This window comes from Balaenoptera borealis (assembly GCF_965194805.1).
Source record: "Balaenoptera borealis genome assembly, chromosome: 2".
Taxonomy (NCBI): Eukaryota; Metazoa; Chordata; class Mammalia; order Artiodactyla; family Balaenopteridae; genus Balaenoptera; species Balaenoptera borealis.
The window spans coordinates 172878387-172897889 of record NC_138867.1 but is presented as its reverse complement, the minus strand read 5'-3'; the positions used below and the strand labels follow the sequence as shown (position 1 = coordinate 172897889).

Sequence of the window (19503 nt, the reverse complement as noted above, 5' to 3'; positions counted from 1 at the left end):
ACTCTGGGGAAAGTGAGAAGGATAAGGTGGGTGAGAGCCAGACCACGGAGGCCTCCTGGACACAGTGAGAAGTTGAGTTTTTATGCAATGGCACTGGAGAGCCATGGGGAGGTTTGGAGCAGAGGAGGGACATAGGCTGACTTGCAGATTTCTGGAGTGGCCAATCCACGTGTCAGCCGCAATCGGTTCCTGGCCCCTCCAGCCTCAGAATGTGCTGGGGTGGGGTCCGTAGCCCTCTGGTCAGTTGCTGAGGCCCTGACATGACCGTGTCCCCCATGCCCTGCAGGTCAGTGCGGGAGCCCAGGTGCTGAGCCATGCCGGGCCCCGGGCGGCCGGCAGCAAGCCCAACCCCAGCACCCACATAGTCATGAACAGCCACAGACACAATGGCTTCGGGGGACGGCCACTGGGTGGCGGGCTGGGTGCCCTGGGCCGAGACCCTCTGGACCCCGAGGCTGGCCACCCGCCACAGCCTCCGAATGGCCCAGGCATCCAGGTGGTGGTAGCCAAGAGTGAGCCGGCCCAGCCCTCACCCGGCAGCCCCCGGGGGCAGCCCCAGGACCAGGAAGAAGAGGAAGATGAGGAGGAGGATGAGGCGGGTAGGCAGAGGGGCTCAGGGAAGCCCCCCAGCGTTGGCCACCGTCTGGGCCACCGGCGGGCGCTCTTTGAGAAGCGGAAGCGTCTCAGTGACTACGCTCTCATCTTCGGCATGTTCGGCATTGTGGTCATGGTGACGGAGACGGAGCTGTCCTGGGGGGTCTACAGCAAGGTAGGCGTGGCCCTTGCCCCTGGCACCCCAGGGAGGCCCTGCTGGTCCCACTGGGCTCCCCGAGACTCCTTGGGCATGGGGTGGGGGGCCACATCAGCCCTAGGAGAGGGAGGGGGGTGGGGGATGCTGAGGGGTCCCTGGAGGTGGGAAGGTGGGGGGCCCTGGGCCTCCTGTTGTGTCCACCCCGTGGGGGCAGCAGGAAGGCTGCAGGTGGGCCCAGAAGGCTCCAGCCCATTCCCTCTGCCCTGCAACAAGAGGCTGCACCTTGGCTGAAGGTGGGGATGGGGCTGCCTCCCAAGGTCAAGGGGGGGGCGCATGGGGGAGCCCCAGAGAAGGGCTGCGCCGAGGAGCAGGGAAAGAGCTTTCCCTTTTTCAAGAGCGGTCAGGACCAGGTTACATGGGTCCCCAAGTGGATGTGAGGACAGAGGGAGATGAGAGCCATGTCAGCCTGTAAACTGGGAAGTGCTACGTCTGCATGAGGTCAGTTTTTGTAAACTGTAAAGTGCTGTACCCATGTGAAGCCAGGCATTATAAGCTGAAGTGCTGGGCCCACCTTGCCCTCAGCCCAGGCCTAAGGAGTAAGGCCCAGAGCTTCACTTTCTGAGTGAAGCCACCAGGTGGGGGGTCAGGAGGGCTGCCTGCCCCGACAGTGTCTGTCCTGCCCTCTCTCTTTGTCCAGGAGTCCCTGTACTCATTTGCACTCAAATGCCTCATCAGCCTCTCCACGGTCATCCTGCTGGGCCTGGTCGTCCTCTACCACGCCCGAGAGATCCAGGTCAGTGCCCAGTGGGGTTGGGGCAGCTCCCCTCCCCGCAGCCACCTGGGACCCCAGCCCACCTGGGACCCCAGCCCTCTAAGACATAAAAGGATCAATAGCCTCTTTATAGTGAAAAAAAAAAAGGACTTCTGTGGAGACACACTGTTTAGATCACTCTAAATTTCCTTGGAATGCATATCTTCATTTTAATTTTCATTGATTCTTTGGTAAAGAAGACCAACAGTGAAGGAGCAGGAGGTGGGCTGGGGTTCTGGTGCACATGGGTTGTTTTCACAGCCCTGGGTCTTCTGAGGTTTTGCAGCCATGGGGTCCAGTGTTTGTAGCACCAGGTTCCTTTTCCTAGTCCATCGGACCCTGTGTTTGAAGGATTTATCATGTGCCAGAGAGTTTATTCTCCTATTTCAAGGGTTGATCAAAACCTGGTCAGGCTCCTGGAGAGCCCAGTTCAGGGCCTGTCAGGCAGGCGTTACCACAGCAGGCTGGCACCAAGGCCTGGGGACACCAAAAGGTGTCAGATGTGGCTCTTGAGTCTGGCCTTTGACCCCTGACCTCAGGGAGCCACGGTATGGCAGGAGATGGGTGTAGGAAAATCCTACCTGGGTCGCACTGTATGCAGACCTGTCAGGGGACACCCAGGGTCTGGCACACAGGAGGGGTCCTTGATCTGGCTGGGGGTTGGGGGAGGGGGACTGTGACCCCTGAACTAAAGGAAGCAGTTCTGAAGATACAGCTGTGGACAACAGTCTGGCAGTTCCTTAAACAGATAAACATGGAGTTACCATATGACCCAGCAATTCCCCTCCTAGTTACACACCCAAGAGAAACAACAACCTACATCCACACAAAAACTGTACATGTATGTTCATAGCAGCATTATTCACAATCGCCAAAAAGTGGAAACAACCCAAATGTCCACTGACTGATGTATGGATAAACAGAATGTGGTCCATCCATACAATGGAATACTATTCAGCCAAATGAAAAAAGAATGAAGCGCTGTGTGTTTGTAGCACCACAGCTGAGTGGCTGAAACAACAGGAATGTATTCTCTCACAGTTCTGGAGGCTGGAAGTCCAAGACCAGGTGCTGGCAGGGTTGGTTTCTCCTGAGGCTCTCTCCTTGGCTTGCAGACGGCCACCTTCTCATTGTGTCCTCACATGGCCTTTGCTCTGTGCTCACACATCCCTGGTATCTCTTCCTCTTCTTATAAAATGACACCAGTCCTGTAGGATTGGGACCCCACTCCTATGACCTCATTTAATCTTAATTATGTCTTTAAAGGCCCTATTTCCAAATACAGTCATACTGGGGGCTAGGGCTTCAACGGATGAATTTTGAGGGGGCAAAGTTCAGTCCATAACACTCCACCCTCTGGCCCACCTTGCAAATCCTTGTCCTTCTCCCATGCAAAATGCACTCATCCCATCCCAACAGCCCCCAAAGTCTTAACTCATTCCAGCGTCAACTCTAAGTCCAAAGTCTCATTTAAATATCGTCTAAATCAGACATGGGTGAGATTCGAGGTACTGTTCCCCCTGAGACAAAATTTTCCTCCAACTGTGACCAGACAAGTTGTGTGCTTCCAAAATACAATGGTGGAATAAGCATAGGATAGACATTCCTGTTCCAGAAGGGAGAAATATGAAAGAAGAAAGGGGTGACAGGTCCTACACTTCTCTCAGACCTAACCAGGCAAATTCCGTTAGATTTGAAGGCTGGAGAATGATCTTCCTCGGCTCAACGCCCCACCTTCCAGGCCCACTGTGGCGGCAGCATTGCCTCGTCGGCCCTGAGTGGTGGCCTTTTGTGACTGCCTTCTTTCACTCAGCTTAATGTTTTCAAGGTCCGTCTACATTGTAGCATGTGTCAATGCTTCATTCCTCTTTATGGCTGAGTAATGTTGCATTGTGTGGAAGGACCACATTTTGTTGATCCATTCATCCATTGATGGACACTTGGGTTGTTTCCACTTTGGGTGCCTGTGAACACCGCTGCTGTGACTGCGTGCACACAAGGACGTGTTGGAACGACTGTTTTCATCTCTCTCGCCTATATACCTATGAATGAGATGGCTGGGTCATTGGTAACTCTGTGTTTGACTTTTGGGGGAACATCTGTGCCACGTTTAGCTTGAGTTGTGGCCGACCCTGAGAACTAGGGAGTTTTGCCTTTGAGGCCATATTTCTTGTAAAAGCCGACGGGGTTTTCGGCCGGGATCTTGCTCCGGGGCCTGGTCTCGTGTCCGAGGCCCACCTCATCCCGCCCGCCTGACCTCTGCAGCTGTTCATGGTGGACAACGGGGCAGACGACTGGCGCATCGCCATGACGTGCGAGCGCGTCTTCCTCATCTCCCTGGAGCTGGCCGTGTGCGCCATCCACCCGGTGCCCGGCCACTACCGCTTCACGTGGACAGCGCGGCTAGCCTTCACGTACGCGCCGGCAGCGGCCGAGGCCGACGTGGACGTGCTGCTGTCTGTGCCCATGTTCCTGCGTCTCTACCTGCTGGGCCGCGTCATGCTGCTGCACAGCAGGATCTTCACGGACGCCTCCAGCCGCAGCATCGGCGCCCTCAACAAGATCACCTTCAACACGCGCTTCGTCATGAAGACGCTCATGACCATCTGCCCGGGCACCGTGCTCCTTGTCTTCAGCATCTCCTCCTGGATCATCGCCGCCTGGACCGTGCGGGTCTGTGAGAGGTGCGCCCCTGACCCCCTGACCCCTGATCCCAGTGACCCTCATGCCCACCCACGACTTTAGTGACCCCAGGGCTCTCCCAGCCGTCACTCTGTCCCCATGACTTCTGACCCTGGTGAACCCCATGCCTACCCACGACTTCAGACATCCAAGGCCTCCCCCCAGCCATCACTCTATCCCCATGATTCTGACCCTGGTGACACCCCCCCCATACCCAGTTCCTGGCCTCAGTGACAGTCCCTCAAGTGCAGCTCCCTCATCCCTGGGACTCCAGCCCTGTGTCCCCACTCCCCTCCAGCCCCTACCCCGCACCCCTCTAGGACCCCACCCCTCTTCCTCCTCCCCCTCCCCCAGGGGCCCCTCCACTGGCCCAACCTCTGGCCCAGGGTGGCGGAGGCAGCAGGAACAGGGACCCCCCCATCCACCTATCCCCCCCCCACAATTTAACCTGCTCTCCTTCTCCCCTCTGCCCGCCCCACCGGACTGTAGGGAAAGCATGTGAGTCCTACCCTCAGCCGAGCTATGTGTGCAGAGCTGCCAGCTGCCCTGCCCGCCAGGAATTTAAGATCAGCTGCCACCAGGGGAGGGAGTGGGGAGGTGAGGCGGGTGGCTGGGACCTGCCCAGAGCCCACAGGGCCCTGGGGAGAGCCTGTCCCAGTGCAGCCAGGCACGTGGGTGTGGGGTCAAGCCCAGGATAGCGGGGGGCAGGCCACTCTTGGGCTGTGTGCACTTGGCATCCCTGGGGTCCTTGTCACCAAGGCGGGGGCAGTGGTGGGGAGAAGAGGGGAGATGAGCTTACTTAGCTCTGGTGCTTTGTCGGGGCAGCTGGCCCCAGGGGGCTCAGACAGCTCCTTCGGAGGGTTAAGTGGGTCTGGGGTGAACGAGAAAACCGTCCAAGCTTTTAAGACCCCCGTAAGGGGTCTGTTCTGAACAGCCTTGGAAGGTGCAGGGCCATCAACCCGACTTATATATGAGGACACTGAGGCTCTGAGGGGCAAAGGGACATCCCTGAGGGCCTAATTCCTGATTGTCTCCAGAAACCCCCAGGGGTTCCAGGAGAAGGAGGGGCCCCACTGGACCTCTCAGGGCATGGGGGTGCCTTGTCTGGGAAGGGGTCTCTCCTGCCTTGTCCCTAGCTGGGGCTGGGACTGGGCTTTCTGGGAGGTTCCTTGGCTGGACCTGCCCCCAGATCCCCAGTCCTCACCCCTTCAAACGCCCCCTCCATGACCCCTGCCTCAGCCTGATGTCGGGCTGATGGGGGTGAGGGCCTAGCTCTTTCTGTCATCAAGGTTTACTGTCTGAGGATCACACAGGGGCTCCTTGGACCCCTAATGTGCCCCCGTGCCAGTTCCCACAGACCTCAGGACTGAGATCTGGGGAGTGGGAGAGGGTGCCTTGCATCAGGCATCCCTGGGGTCCAGGCTGGGTCACTGCAGGGGTGCCTGGGAAGGGTGGGGAATAGGGCAGGGCCCGGGGGGGGCAGCCAATCCTAAATTCTGAGCCCTCTGACACTGCTTGATGCCCTCTCGCCTGCCTCGCTCCACCCCTGTGGCTCTGTCCCACCCCACCTCCTGCATGCCCCCCACTCCCTGGTCCTGGGTGGTCCTGTAGCACCCACCATAGCTCCAGCTGGACCTGGAGCCTCCCCCGATGGCTGATGGGTTCCCCACTCCTCCTGCCTCCTGGGTGTGGAGCCCTGGTCTCCTGAGAGAGACACTAGAAGCTGGTGCAGCTTGGGGCTCACATGCCTCAGTGAAAGATGGGGTTCAGTCCCTGGTCCCCCTTGTCCAGCAAGCAGCCCGGAAGTCCAGGCTGAAGGGGCCTGGAATGGCACCCGACCCTCCAGTGGGGCAGGGACTCTCAAAGCCCAGACCTGCTGGGAAGGCCTCCAACCCTCCTTCCCACCTTTTGGGTTTCCATCTCCTCCTTATCTTGAGCCCCTGACCCCAGCCCCGTCTGCCTGGAACAGCCCTACCCGCCAGCTCCCCCTGCCCTGCCCCTGCGGCCTGGGAAGGAGGGAGTCAGCTGGAAAGGGCTTCCTGACCTCCCAGAGCCGGAGGGGCTTTGCAGGTAGGGGGCTGAGCTGGAGCAGAACCTTGAGCCATCCCCAGACCCAGAGAACCAATCCCTTAGTCCCCCAGCCTGGGCTGACCAGAGGTAGAACCAGTTCATAGCCTGTGTGGCCAGGGTCCCAGGCCCGGCTTTGATTGGGACAAAATCATGTCCTTGCAAAGCCTTGGGGTCTGTACCCCTGAATAACAAAAGTTGAGTCCCAGGCCTCTCCCCAGTGCCAAGCAAGCTGCCCCTTCCCTCCTGACTGCCAGGAGAACCCCAGGCCCGAGGTTGGGGCAACTGCCCTCCACATATTGACTTGCCTAATACTCCCAAGCCCCAGGGTGTGGTCCTCCAGGCTCCTGTCTCCCCGTAGGGTCCTCCTCCCTCCTTGGGACCTTGCTGGCTGGGGAAGTTCTTCCTGGGGTCTGACCTGAATCCTCACCTCTACTTCCTGCCGCTTCTGGTGCCCGTGGCCACCCGCGTTCGCATCTGTCTGTGTGTCTGTCTTTGGGAGGGGGATTGTGTGCACATGCGTGAACACGTGTGCATGCCCCCTCATGTGCGCACGCTCATGTGCGTCACCCACACGTGGACCCCTCTCTGCCCAATAACCAGCAGCTTGGGGGTCAGGTGAAAGGAGAAGGTTGGAAGGGATGCTGGGAAGGAGTGGTTGCCCTGTGCCCTGTGGTACCCTCAGGAGGACCACAGGGCTGCCCCCGGCACTAACCATCCCCCCACCCTGCCCTATAGCGGTGCCCTGGACACTTTGAGCCTCCAGAGTGATCAGCTCCCTGCAGTCAAGGCCCCCATGCAGCCAGGTGGACCCAGGGCCCTGCCTTCCTGGGGGTGTGATGAAGGCAGAGGGACCAGTGTGGATTGACTGGGCCCTCCCTGGCTCCCCCCATCCCCCAGGTATCACGACAAGCAGGAAGTGACCAGCAACTTCCTGGGAGCCATGTGGCTCATCTCCATCACCTTCCTCTCCATCGGCTACGGCGACATGGTGCCCCACACCTACTGCGGGAAGGGCGTGTGCCTGCTCACTGGCATCATGGTAAGGGCGAGGGCCCGTGCACAGCCCCACTGATGGGGAGCTCACGCCGTCTCAAGGTGGACCCGCTCAGAGTTCCTCCCTGTGTCAGCCCACCCCTCCGCCACCCTGCTCCTTCCCTCTGATGTGACACAGAAGACACCCTCAGGCTTCCCGGGGACATCTCCTCTTGGGTTCTTCCAGCCCTAGATATGTAGCTTCCACTGTATTCTCCAGTCCAGATCCTGTGGTCCACTCTGAACCAAGAGTCATTTTTGCCCCTTTATGCTTCGCAGCCTGCTTAATTCACAGCCCTTGGATCCAGGGCAACGGGCTTGATGCCTCTGTGCCTCGGTTTCCGCCACTCCCCCTGCTTGTTGCAAGGACTGAGTCTGTTCATTTATGTGAAATGCCTAGAGCCATGAATGCCTCGGATACCCAGTCAATACCCTCTGAGCCCTGCCATCACGACCCAATTCTCCATCCTTCCCTGACTACTGGGGTGTCCTGAGCACCCCACTGAGCCCCTGGGGTGTAAGGTTTATCTCTTGTGACTCCTGTGGGCCCAGGCAGCACCCCTTCTTCCCTGAAGACTTCTCAAGTCCGCCTGCTTGTATGGGCAAACTTTGGCGTCTGGTGCCTTCTCTTTATCCTGATTTGATCATTAGATTCCCTGCCCATCCCCTCCTTCTGGAACCTTCTTTCTCTCCAAGTTTCTTTCATCTCCACAAGTGCTTTTCCATGTTTTGAATTATGAATTGTTCAACATACAGTAGGGAACTCCTCTCCCCAGCCCCCAATTAGCATGTTCATTTTGATGCCGAAAACTCGGCATCTGTCCACTGGTGCTAAATCAAATCTTGGAGTCAGAGTTTGGGGTGAAGTAGGAAAAAATAGCTGTATTGCTTTGCCAGGCAAAGGGGGACACAGCAGGCTCATGCCCCTCAAAACTGTGTGTCCCAACCCAGGAGGATTTGGTGAGGAGTTTTTTTTTGTTTGTTTGTTTTAAATTTATTTATTTATTCATTTATTTTTGGCTGTGTTGGGTCTTCGTTTCTGTGCGAGGGCTTTCTCTAGTTGTGGCAAGCGGGGGCCACTCTTCATCGCTGTGCGCGGGCCTCTCACTATCGCGGCCTCTCTTGTTGCGGAGCACAGGCTCCAGACGCGCAAGCTCAGTAGTTGTGGCTCACGGGCCTAGTTGCTCCGCGGCATGTGGGATCTTCCAGACCAGGGCCCGAACCTGTGTGCCCTGCATTAGCAGGCAGATTCTCAACCACTGCGCCACCAGGGAAGCCCTGGTGAGGACTTTTATACAATGGTTCATGGACGGAAATGCTGATAAGGCTCAGAGTGTGTGCAGGGCCTGCATTCCTTTAATCTGGCCTCAGGTGATCTCCTGATGAGCTTCTGTGGTTCTTGAGGTTATCAAACTTATGACCTTCTCTCTGGAATGAAGACTGCTTCATCAAATAGTTCATCTTCCATTTGCTGGGGGCCGTAGTTCTGCAGAAGAGCTCAAAGATACTCTTATGTGTATCCCTTAAGGTGGAACCAGGACCCTGCCCCAAGGCTGCACTATGGTTTCTTGGCTACTCCTCCCTTGTCTCTGCATCCCTTCCCTTCCCTTCCCTGATTAGCAACTGTTCGAAAGGCTTCTGTTGCCCAGGAGCCCCACAGGGTCCTGCTCGGTTTCAATTTGTGAAAAAAATCAATGAACACCCACAAGCCAAAGGAAGTCAACCAACCCGATTCCCCCCAGGGTCCGCCCCAGGCCACTTCCTTTTCTTCGTAGAGAGATGCTTTTGTTCTTGCAAAAGTACTATGCCATCCCCACGGTGGTTTCTTTTCCTCCTGCAGAGGGAAGGGCTGTCTTTCCATTGGCTCCTCCCAGCCCCCTTCACTGCATGTAGACTGACCCCGTTGTCACCATCTCCCGAGGCCCATGGCTCTCTCCCCCCTTCACCTCTTGTCCCCTCCTCTTTGGACACAAGCTGGGGGTCCACGTCCTCCTCTGGCCCCCACCGGGGCCTCGCTTCTCCTGGCCAAGCTGACCTAGACCCTCTCTCAGTTAAAAGGCATTATGCCTGTTTGCTTACGTTATTTTTTGAGATTGGAAGGGAAAAAAACTAAAGATCGGCCACAATCCACTCCCCTACCCCCACCCCCGGCAAATGAACTTTACAAACGAAAAAAGAAGAGCTCTCAGATAAGATGATGGCTTTAAACCCAGAAAACCTGCAGCGAAACAGAAAAGCCATGTTCTCTTCTCTGGGATGAGCCTCCTTCCAGAAAATTAGTTCCGTGTTTACCCTGTGGCTCATTCCAGGCCCTCGCCCTGGCACGTGCAGGAATGTTTACACCCAGGGATGTTTTTGCTTTTCTCTGTCACCACACAGCCAGGTATCACACAAAGCCACACGTTGGTCTTTACTCTCTCTCTCTCTCTCTCTCTGTTTTTTTTTTTGGCTGCACCGCATGGCTTGTGGGATCTTAGTTCCCTGACCAAGGATCGAACCTGGGCCCTCGGCAGTGACAGCTCAGAGTCCTAACCACTGGACCACCAGGGAATTCCCCACACATTGGTCTTTTAAGCCACTTTCTAATTCTTCTGTTAGACCTCTCCTCTTCTACCCTTGCCCAAGTGTGTCCCCTCCCAGTCACTGCCCCACGGACTCACCCCCTTCCAATAGCTTATAAAGCACACATTTGCTCATTCTTGAACTTCAAGGCATCCCAGCATGGCCTCCTCTGAACTCAGTGTCTTTTGCTGGATGTGGCATCCATGCTATTGTGCAGAGTCATTGGCTGATCCTTTTCCTGGAGGCATAGTATTCCACATGGAGGTTTCCAGTATGTTTCTTTGCCCCAGTTGACAGGGCTTTTCTTGAACACGGACTCCTGAGTCTTCCCAAGACCTTCGTCCTGGCCAGGAACGCATGATGGGGTCTCCTCAGGGGGCGACTTTGTGCCCACCCTTCCGCATAAATGTTTCCTTCCAGCCGGAAGAAAAACTAGCCATTCCCCTGGCCCTCAGAGGCTGAGCCCAGGTCTCTTCCTTCCTTCCACCCTGGATGCAGTAGCTGCAGGAGGAAGCAGCAGGTGGATGAGGTGCCAAAGACAGCCTCCAGCGCAGGTGGGGAGCCGCCTTCTGGCCCCCTCATTGGCCCCTGCCACCTGCTCCACACCACTCCTGGGGCTGATGACACCTGGATGTCCTGGGCTCCCCGGCTCCTGATTCTCAGTGGCAGAAGGTCCCCCTTCCCTCCCTCCTTCTGCATCACTTTTCACTGCCCCCCACCCCTACCTCTCAGCCTTGCTGTCCCCCTCGGGTCCTCACTCCTGCCCTTTTGTCTCTCAAGTGGCCCCCCAAGTGGGCAAGCAAATCCTCTCTGGCCTCCTTCCCTAGCCGGGAGACTGGCTGCCATTCAGAACATACTGGGGAGGGTGGTTGCTAGAGCAGGGAACCCATCACGGGGGAGATGTCCCCCCACTTTACTTCCCCGCATCCTGGGACCAATACTTTGCCTTTTTCCTCCTGCAGATGCCCCACCACAGGCAGCTGGCCTGACCCTTCTTTCTCGCCACCCTTCTGACCCTACCAGCTGAGTCCCCATTACTGGTCAGCAACATGTCAGCTGGGTCTCTGTCCCCATCATCCAGACCCCAAAGCCTGGATGGAAATGCTTCCAAATCCTCCCACCTCCGTGGGCCTCAGCCCCAAATGTACATGCAGATCCTGCCTGTTTCTTGTCCTTTTTCTTATCTCCAAGCCTCACTTTCCCCGTCTGCCCAATGGGGTTAAGAGTGGTCCTACCTCCCGCAGTTGCTGGGGATCAAATGAACTAATCTATGGCACAGGCTCCCTGGACGTTTGATGGATATTAAGCAAGTGGGGTTGGGAGTCAGTGAACTCAGAAGATGGGATTTGCCAACGCTGCAGGCTTGGAGGGCAAATGTGAGGGGGAGGAACCAGGAGGGCTTCCTGGAGGAAGGAGGGTATCCTACTTGCAACCCATACGAGGTGGACCCTGACGTGCCCCCTTGCCCTCTTCATGCAGGGGGCTGGCTGCACGGCGCTCGTGGTGGCCGTGGTGGCCCGGAAGCTGGAGCTCACCAAGGCAGAGAAACACGTGCACAACTTCATGATGGACACTCAACTCACCAAGCGGGTAAGGACGCCAGCCCCGTCACAGCCACCTCGCCTCCTGGTCCTCAAGGGCAGACCCTCCTCACCTTCTGCACACGTGCCCACGGGTCATGCCACGCTGCCTGTGTGTGCCCAGCCTGCCCTGGGCTGTGCCACCACGTGAGCACCCTTAAGCTGTGCACAGGTGTCCACTTCTGTGCCCAGTCACAGCCCAGTCACGGGCCCCTCAGCAGGAGGCAGGGATTCGTGGTGAGGCAGCCAGATGCAGCTTATAAGCCGGATGAACTCAGCAGGTCAGCTTCTCTGTGTCTCTGTTTCCTCACATATAAAATGAGAGAGATAACCGGCGTGTGTAGATTCACTGAGTTAACATTTGCATAGAAAGGGTACAGAAAGGGTCTGGCCCATGGTGAGTGATGTGTGTTAGGCAGACACATGCGCGCACACACACACAGCACAGATGTGGATGTGTAAACATGGTCCTGACCTACAGTCCCAGGACCCCAGAGGGGCATTTCCAGGAGTTTCTGGAGGTTTCCAGAGCCTTCCATAGTTTTGTGGTACTCTAAGGAACTGTTCTTTCTCTGGCCTCAGGTAAAAAACGCCGCTGCTAATGTTCTCAGGGAGACGTGGCTCATCTACAAACACACCAGGCTGGTGAAAAAGCCAGACCACGCCCGGGTTCGGAAACACCAGCGTAAGTTCCTCCAAGCCATCCATCAGTAAGTCCAACACCTTTCCCACTTGCATTTCTGTGTCCACCTGGCACGGAGGCAGCCCTGGCCCACGGGGAGGAGGCTGCAGACTAGGCCAGACAGCTCGTCATGGCCACATCATGGCCATTCCCATGCCAGGTGGTCAGTTGGTTGGGGCCTGCAGCTTCTGTGCTGGGTGGGATAGTGGGTTGGTCGGAGGGAGGCAGGTGATGGGCCCAGCACTTGTCCAGAACAGTCACCTCTGATAAATCATGCAAACCACCCAACATAGTGGCAGGTAGCATATTTTATTCTCTGGAATAGCCAAAATGACTCTCCCCTTGGACACTGAAGCAATTTCCCCTTTTTGCTTTGGCTTCCAGGAAGCTCAGAATTAAATCTGTGGCCTGATTCATGTGATCATGTGGGATAATTAGAGATTACTTAATTTTCTCTGTTGTCCCTTTTTCCTGAGAATTATTTAATCAAGTCGTTCTCATCTTGGCTGCTCACTGGAGTCACGTGGGGGTGCTTTTTAAAATCCCACAGGCTGGGAATTCCCTGGTGGTCCAGTGGTTAGGACTCCATGCTTTCACTGCTGAGGGTGCTGGTTTGATCCCTGGTTGGGGAACTGAGATCTCGGAAGCTGCACAGCATGGCTGAAAATTAAAAAAAATAAAATAAAATGCCACAGGCCATACCCAACACCAGTTACAGTAGAGTGTGGGATACAACCTGAGCTCAAGTTTAAGTTCCTCAGGTGAGTCCAATGTGCAGCCAGAGTTGGCAGACTTTTTCTGTAAAGGGCCAGATATTAATTATTTCAGTCTTTGTGGGCCAAAATGTCTCTGTCACAGCTACTCTCAACTCTGCTGTTGTAGCAGGAAGACAGCAAGGATGAATGGGTGTAATTATGCCTCTTCTCCAGGAATGGAGTGTGGATCAAACAATTGGGGTGACCAGGTGATTTGCCTGCACCTGCCTGTCACACAGTATTTTCTGAAAATGGGAACTGTTATTGTTGCTGTTATTACCACCCTCAATATGTTCATTTGGTCATTCCACAAGCATTTCCTGCACCAGCTGGTGTGCCAGGCATGGGGGACACAGACATGGCTCTGCTCTGGACCTTGCCCCAAGGGATGTCCCAGAAGGTTCTTTGGGAGAAGTCGGAGGGTAGGAATTGAGGAGAGTTAGGTCTGTGGAGAAGGCACCTGCTCTGTGAGTTACCCGTGTCCCTTTGTTCTGGGGAAGGACTATCTCGCTCACCCTTAGGTCCCCCTGAACACCTCCAAAAAAATAGTGGCCTTATGAGAACAGCTGATGAAATCAAGCAAGTTTGAACTAGGGCCTGAAGGGTGGATGTGATTTGGGTAGGAAACCGAGAGGTGGGCAGGCATACCAGGGAACGTGCACAGTTTGGGCAAAAGCGGGGAGGTGGGAATGAGCACAGTGCCAGGGAGACCAGAGGTACCACCTGCAGGTATGAGGGAGCCACGGCATCTTCTTGAGCTGGAGAGTCCCCATGATGGGAATGCAGTATGAGCAGCCAGTGAAAAGGAAACAGTGGTCTTGGAGAGGACAGACTGAGGAACACAGCATAGGTTTGGGAAGTGTACACATTTCCTAGGGCTACTTTAACAAAAGTACCACAAACTGGGAGGTTTAAAACAGAATTTATGATCTCACTGCTCTGGAGGCCAGAAGTCCAAAATCAAGGTGTCGGCAGGGCCGTTCTCCCTCTGAAGGCATTAGGGGAAGATCTGTTCCAGGCCTCTCTCCTAGCTTTTTTTTTTTTTTTTTAAATTTATTTATTTATGGCTGTGTGGGGTCTTCGTTTCTGTGCGAGGGCTTTCTCTAGTTGTGGCAAGCGGGGGCCACTCTTCATCGCGGTGCGCGGGCCTCTCACTATCGCGGCCTCTCTTGTTGCGGAGCACAGGCTCCAGATGCGCAGGCTCAGTAGTTGTGGCTCACAGGCCCAGTTGCTCCGTGGCATGTGGGATCTTCCCAGACCAGGGCTCGAACCCCTGTCCCCTGCATTGGCAGGCAGACTCTCAACCACTGCGCCACCAGGGAAGCCCCTCTCCTAGCTTTTGGTAGCCTCAGATGCTCCTTGGCTTATAGAAGCATTGCTCCAATCCTCCATCTTCATATGATGTTGTCCCTGTGTCTTCACATTGTCCTCCCTCTGTATGTGTCTGTCCAAATTTCCCCCTTTTTATAAGGACACCAGTTATCTTAACCTAGTTAAATTTGGAAAGACCCTATTTCCAAAGAAGGTCACGTTCTGAGGTTCTGGGGGTTAGGACTTCAATATATCTTCTGGGAGGACACCATTCAACCTGTAACAGGAAGGTTCCAGAGGTGCCAAGGATGACTTGCCCAGGGCAGGCATGTCAGTGGCTCCTTAGCAAGCCTCCGCCAACTTCCAGGGCTGTGGGTGTCTGTATCCACCTCCACTTCTCCAGACCGAGGGCTGGGTCCTCTCAGGGTCCTGGCAACACCCAGCATGGGTGGGCCCCAAGGGGCCTCTCCGAGCATCTATCACATGTGGGCGAGGCCCTGGGAGAGGGTTGAGTTTGGACCAGTGAGGAGGAGAGGAGAGTCCCACCTGGAAAGGTCTCCCTGGGCTGGTTTAGCTACAGAAGGGGTGGAGAGAAGGGGTGAGGACAACACCCCCCAACCCCATAGGCAGCTGTCCAGGGGGCCAAGGTCTCAGAGGCTGAGTGGCAGACGCAGGTGCAAATCCTGCTAGGATGCCAATGGGCACTGGCTTTGCCCCTCTGAGCCTTGACTTCCCCTTCGGGAAATGGTATGGGCATAGTTTTCTGGACTAAATGCCACCTCCAGGGCCAGGAGCTTGGCACAGGCTGGCATACAGTGGGGCTGCAGGGCTGGAGGCAGCTGCATTTGCTGTGAGGCACTGCTGGAGGGAGGGGGCAGAGGGAGGACGCATCCCTGAGGGCTGGTACCACCCCCTCAGAGGCTGGACCTCTCCCTAGAGCAAGGGCAGCTGCCCCTCCGCCGTCCAGGGCCCCCAGCCTGGCCCTGGGGTGGCGCACGTGGGAGGGTTGGGCATGGGCTGCCCAGGTGTGCTGAGGTTAAAATTGCCTTGTGGTTTCTCCCTGCTCCGCCGGGTCCTGCCAGAGCTCAGAAGTAAGTCTCTTCCTGGGGGTTAGTGCATGTGGGCACTGTGGGTGGTGGCTGAACCGCCCTCCAGGCCCTGCTGCCCCCTGCATGCCAGGAGGGAACGGGCTGCAAGGGGGCTAACCTCCAACTTGCCCCTCATCCCCCACTGCATATCCCACAAGGTGACTCTGGATGGGGTGGGTGCATGGAGGACCCCTGACCCCACTGCAGCCTCTGCACAACCCCACCTGCCCACCTGTCCCCCAGGCTCCGGAGTGTGAAGATTGAGCAAGGGAAGCTGAATGACCAGACCAACACGCTCGCAGACCTGGCCAAGGTGAGCAGGGCAGGGTGAGGTGGGGCAGCCCCCTGGGCCAGAAGGAGTTGGTTAGGCCCTCAGAGGAGGATGAGGGGTGTTCAGTAAAGGACAAGGCCCAGCTCCTGCCAGGGAGGGAGGGAGGGACAGGGCTGGTGCCCATAGTATAGACAGGTGACCCAGGCAAGTGATGCAGGGCAGGCAGGGACCAGCCACCAGGGAATACGAGCCCTGTCTGCAGGGGTCCACTGTGACCAGAGGCTCCAGTTGTTAGAGTGATGCCAGAAATCTACATCTGTGTGTAAAATCTTTACTTTTTAACATTGGCAGCTATTTTATCAGCCTTTTTTTTTTTAAATTTCTTGGCCACGCCGTGCGGCGTGTGGGATCTTAGTTCCCTGACCAGGGTTCGAACACACGTCCCCTGCAGTGGAAGTGTGGAGTCTTAACCACTGGACCACCAGGGAAGTCCCAATTTTTGTCAGCCTTTTTTTTTTTTTTTGGCAGCTATTTTACATTTTTAATTAATAGCTAATACAAAGTTTTAATAAGAATATGTAATTAGTGGGCTAAATTGGTGAAGTGGTACTTTCGTATTTAGAAATGTCATCTACATACAAGCTCTAAAATCTAAGAGAAAAACAAATTTCTTTTGCTAGGGTTATAAGTTCAAATTATAGCATCGGAGGAGAAAGCTTATTTGTATAGCAATTAAACATCTTTCAGGAAATTAAAGTTGATTGCAAGAGCTCTGTAAGATCGGTGTGTGTTATAAATGGATCTATTTGTTGGTTCTAATGTCAGGTCCCATCCAATTTCCCGCTTTTTATTCATCCATTAGAAGATACGTCAACTGACTCAACTTCAGTTGGGCAAGCTCTTAGAATATTTGTCACACTCTTCTGAACTCCCTTTTGCCCTTTCATAAATAGTTCATGTGTGAACTATGCTCATTGGCTCCATCTCCTAATCAATTAATCAATCTGAGCCTAATTTAATATTATCTTTAGAAAATGTTAAGTCCTCTCCTATTTTACTACTTATACTCATCACATTTTGGACTCGCTCTCTTCGCCATTAGCAAGAGAATGCAATTTAATTAAATACTAACGGGGGACTTCCCTGGAGGTACAGTGGTTAGGACTCTGCGCTTCCACTGCAGGGGGCAGGGGTTCAATCCCTGGTTGGGGAACTAAGATCCCTCATGCTGCACAGAGTGGCCAAAAAAAATAATAATTATAATAATTTAATACTAACCTATATAAACTTAATTTGAAAGGGAACATTACAGAGGAAAAAACATATTCTAGAACCCTGAAGAAATAATTCAATCGTTAGTACAAAGAACATAATCCTAAGAGCATGTAGAAATCCTTGGCCAACTAATTTGATGTCATATGAGATTACAGCTCCAAATACATATCGAATGCCTTTGAAAAATTCAGGTACTAGATATTATAGTTTGGATTATCCATATCACACTTCCTTCATTAGTACAGATGATTAAAATGTGAATTTATAAAAGTTATTTAAACCTTATAATTACAGCAGTATACTCCTCTCAAAATACATTTAATGAAGGCTTCTTCCAAGTAAGTCTTTCACTGGATTGGATTATAGGGTTTCTAATTTTTTTTAATTTAACGAGGTTAAAATGTTTTCCAATATTAAATTTTAATGCTTTCCGAGGTTGCTGATTTAATTTATATCTCTCCAACAAAAACAAAATATATATTCTAATAAAAATTTAAACCTCAGAGAGGGCCAAAAAAAGAACCATCCAAGGGCTGGTGCCTCCAGATGTTACTCTCTGGCCCGGGGGACTTTGTGACCCCTTGAGGCGGGCTGGGGTGAGGGTCTGCGGCCCTACGGGGGTGGAGCGTGGAGGGTGGGGGGTGGGGGGCGGGCAGAGGCATTTGTTCACCCTCGGATGGGGTTGGCCTACAGTAACAGGAAACGGTGGAAGGCACGGCTCAGGTAAAGGCTTGCGGACCGGAAGGGAGAGGCTGCAGGTACAGTGCGGAAAGAAGGAGCTGTGGGGTGGATGACCTGTCTCCCTCCCACAGATCGAGAGGTTGGAGTGGGGTAGGGTGTGGCACAGCCCCTTCAGCCCTCGCATCTGACGCCCACGACGGGCGGTGAGCTGCGGTCCGTCTGGGGGTCTAGCCTGCGCGGAGCTGGGCTGAGACTCGGAACGGTGGTCTAGCGCCACCTGGTGGCTAGAGCGGCATTTGCACCTAGGGCTGTTTTGCGTGTCCCGCCTACCCCCTGCAACTCCCGGGCCCATCTGGACTGTGGCAGAACCAGCCCCTGCTTGCTGGGTTGTGGGGATCAGTCGAGGTGGCAGGGATGCCCCACCACCTGCTGTAATGTAATTATTGTGTCTGTCGTGTTGCCCGGTCTGTGACAGGGTCAGATTCTTGGGGTCACCTCTCCCCACCCAGACTTCTATCCCCTCCCCAGTCGAATGTGGAAAGCAGGGATAGTTCACAACCGAGCCTCCTCCCCTCGACCGTGTCCCCAGCCTGGAGCAACACCAGTCCAGAATCACCCAAGACCACCCTCTGGCTTTACAGGCCACGCGGCTAGTTCATCCCCTCATGGCAACTCTGGTCACATCCGCTGGGCCCCAAGACCTCCCTTGACATTCCCCTGGACTGCTGGCCCCGAGCCTGGCACTCAAGACCTGTGTCTCCGCTCCCCTCGCCTATTCTCCCAGCACTCCCTGGGGCCCAGCAAGATACCTTCGGTTGGGTTGGGGGTGCGCTCACAGTTGCTCCTCACTTGGGTCCAATTAGTGGGCCCCCACCCAACCGGGGCTGGTCTGCCATCTCTCTGCAACCACCCCTCCCTCTCTCTCACCTGGCCTCTCCTCTCTCCCACCCTCCCTGTCTCTGACAGACCCAGAATGTCATGTACAACCTCATGTCCGAGCTGCACGCCCAGCACGAGGAGCTTGAGGCCCGCCTGGCTGCCCTTGAAAGCCGCCTGGATGCATTGGGCGCCTCCCTGCAGGCCTTGCCGGGTCTCATCGCCCAAGCCATACGCCCGCCTCCACCACCCCTGCCTCCCCGGCCTGGCTCCGGCCCACTGGACCAGGTGGCTCGGAGTCCCCCACACCGACGGCCACCCACGGCCCCTTCAGACTGCGGGTGACGGCTCTGCCTGCCACCAGACTCCTCAATCTTGGCCATCGTGTGGCCGCCACCTCCACGCCACCCAGGAAGCCCTGTACAGTGGCGCCTCTTGGAGTTCAAGGAGCTGAAACCAAGTTGGGCTGATTGAACTGGGGCCCGCCAGACTGTCCAGGCAGAGGGCAGGGCCGTGCGGCAGGCAAGGGCAGGGGCGGGCCACCACCGGCTTCCTCCCTGATTGGAGCTGGGAGAGCCCGGAGCTTCCTCTGGTCCTCTGCCACCCTCAACCCCTGGCTCTCCCCAGGCTCCCGGTGGGTGCGGAGCAGCCAGGAGAGGGGTCCTTGCCAGTTCCAAATAAAGCAGGACCCACCCACTTGCTGCCTGTTGTGCGTGGCTGGGGGACACTCATAATCACAACATGGGAAGTAGATACCCAGCCCTGGGGTTCCAGACCGGATGTGGGGTCAAGGTGAGCCCATCCCCATCCTAGGCAGGTTGTCTCCCAGGCCTGAACTCAATCAGAGACACCTCCCTGAGGACGTCTGCGCCAGTCCCACCTGACACCGATTGAGGGACCCTGCAGAGAGCATGGCCCAGCCCTGGCCTACAGGAGGCAGTGGAGAGTCAGGACGTCCTTCCAGCTGGCTTTGCTGGAGCACCCACTAGGGGCCAGCGGAGCTGTGGGTCATGGTCCAGTGGGGGAAGTGACATGAGTGAGGAGGGCCATTAAGTCTTAGGCGGACATGGATTGAG

At 55.4% G+C, this 19503-nt stretch overlaps 1 protein-coding gene across 4 annotated transcripts in view; it reads left to right on the top strand.

The window, feature by feature from the left end:
- The window catches only part of KCNN1 (potassium calcium-activated channel subfamily N member 1), a 29392-nt gene extending 10266 nt beyond the window's left edge, over nucleotides 1-19126 (top strand). For 2 of the 4 annotated variants that reach the window (XM_082381532.1, XM_082381531.1), the window contains exons 2-9: nucleotides 287-769; nucleotides 1449-1544; nucleotides 3828-4246; nucleotides 7212-7353; nucleotides 11388-11498; nucleotides 12071-12198; nucleotides 15568-15637; nucleotides 18518-19126. In XM_082381532.1, the coding sequence (XP_082237658.1) occupies nucleotides 368-769; nucleotides 1449-1544; nucleotides 3828-4246; nucleotides 7212-7353; nucleotides 11388-11498; nucleotides 12071-12198; nucleotides 15568-15637; nucleotides 18518-18772 (1623 nt within the window). In that variant the 5' untranslated portion in view covers nucleotides 287-367 and the 3' untranslated portion in view covers nucleotides 18773-19126. Of the gene's footprint in view, nucleotides 1-286; nucleotides 770-1448; nucleotides 1545-3827; nucleotides 4247-7211; nucleotides 7354-11387; nucleotides 11499-12070; nucleotides 12199-15482; nucleotides 15638-18517 lie in introns of those variants that run through there. The other 2 variants (XR_014241744.1, XM_082381533.1) reach the window with 2 other exon arrangements.
- Nucleotides 19127-19503: the final 377 nt, after the last annotated feature.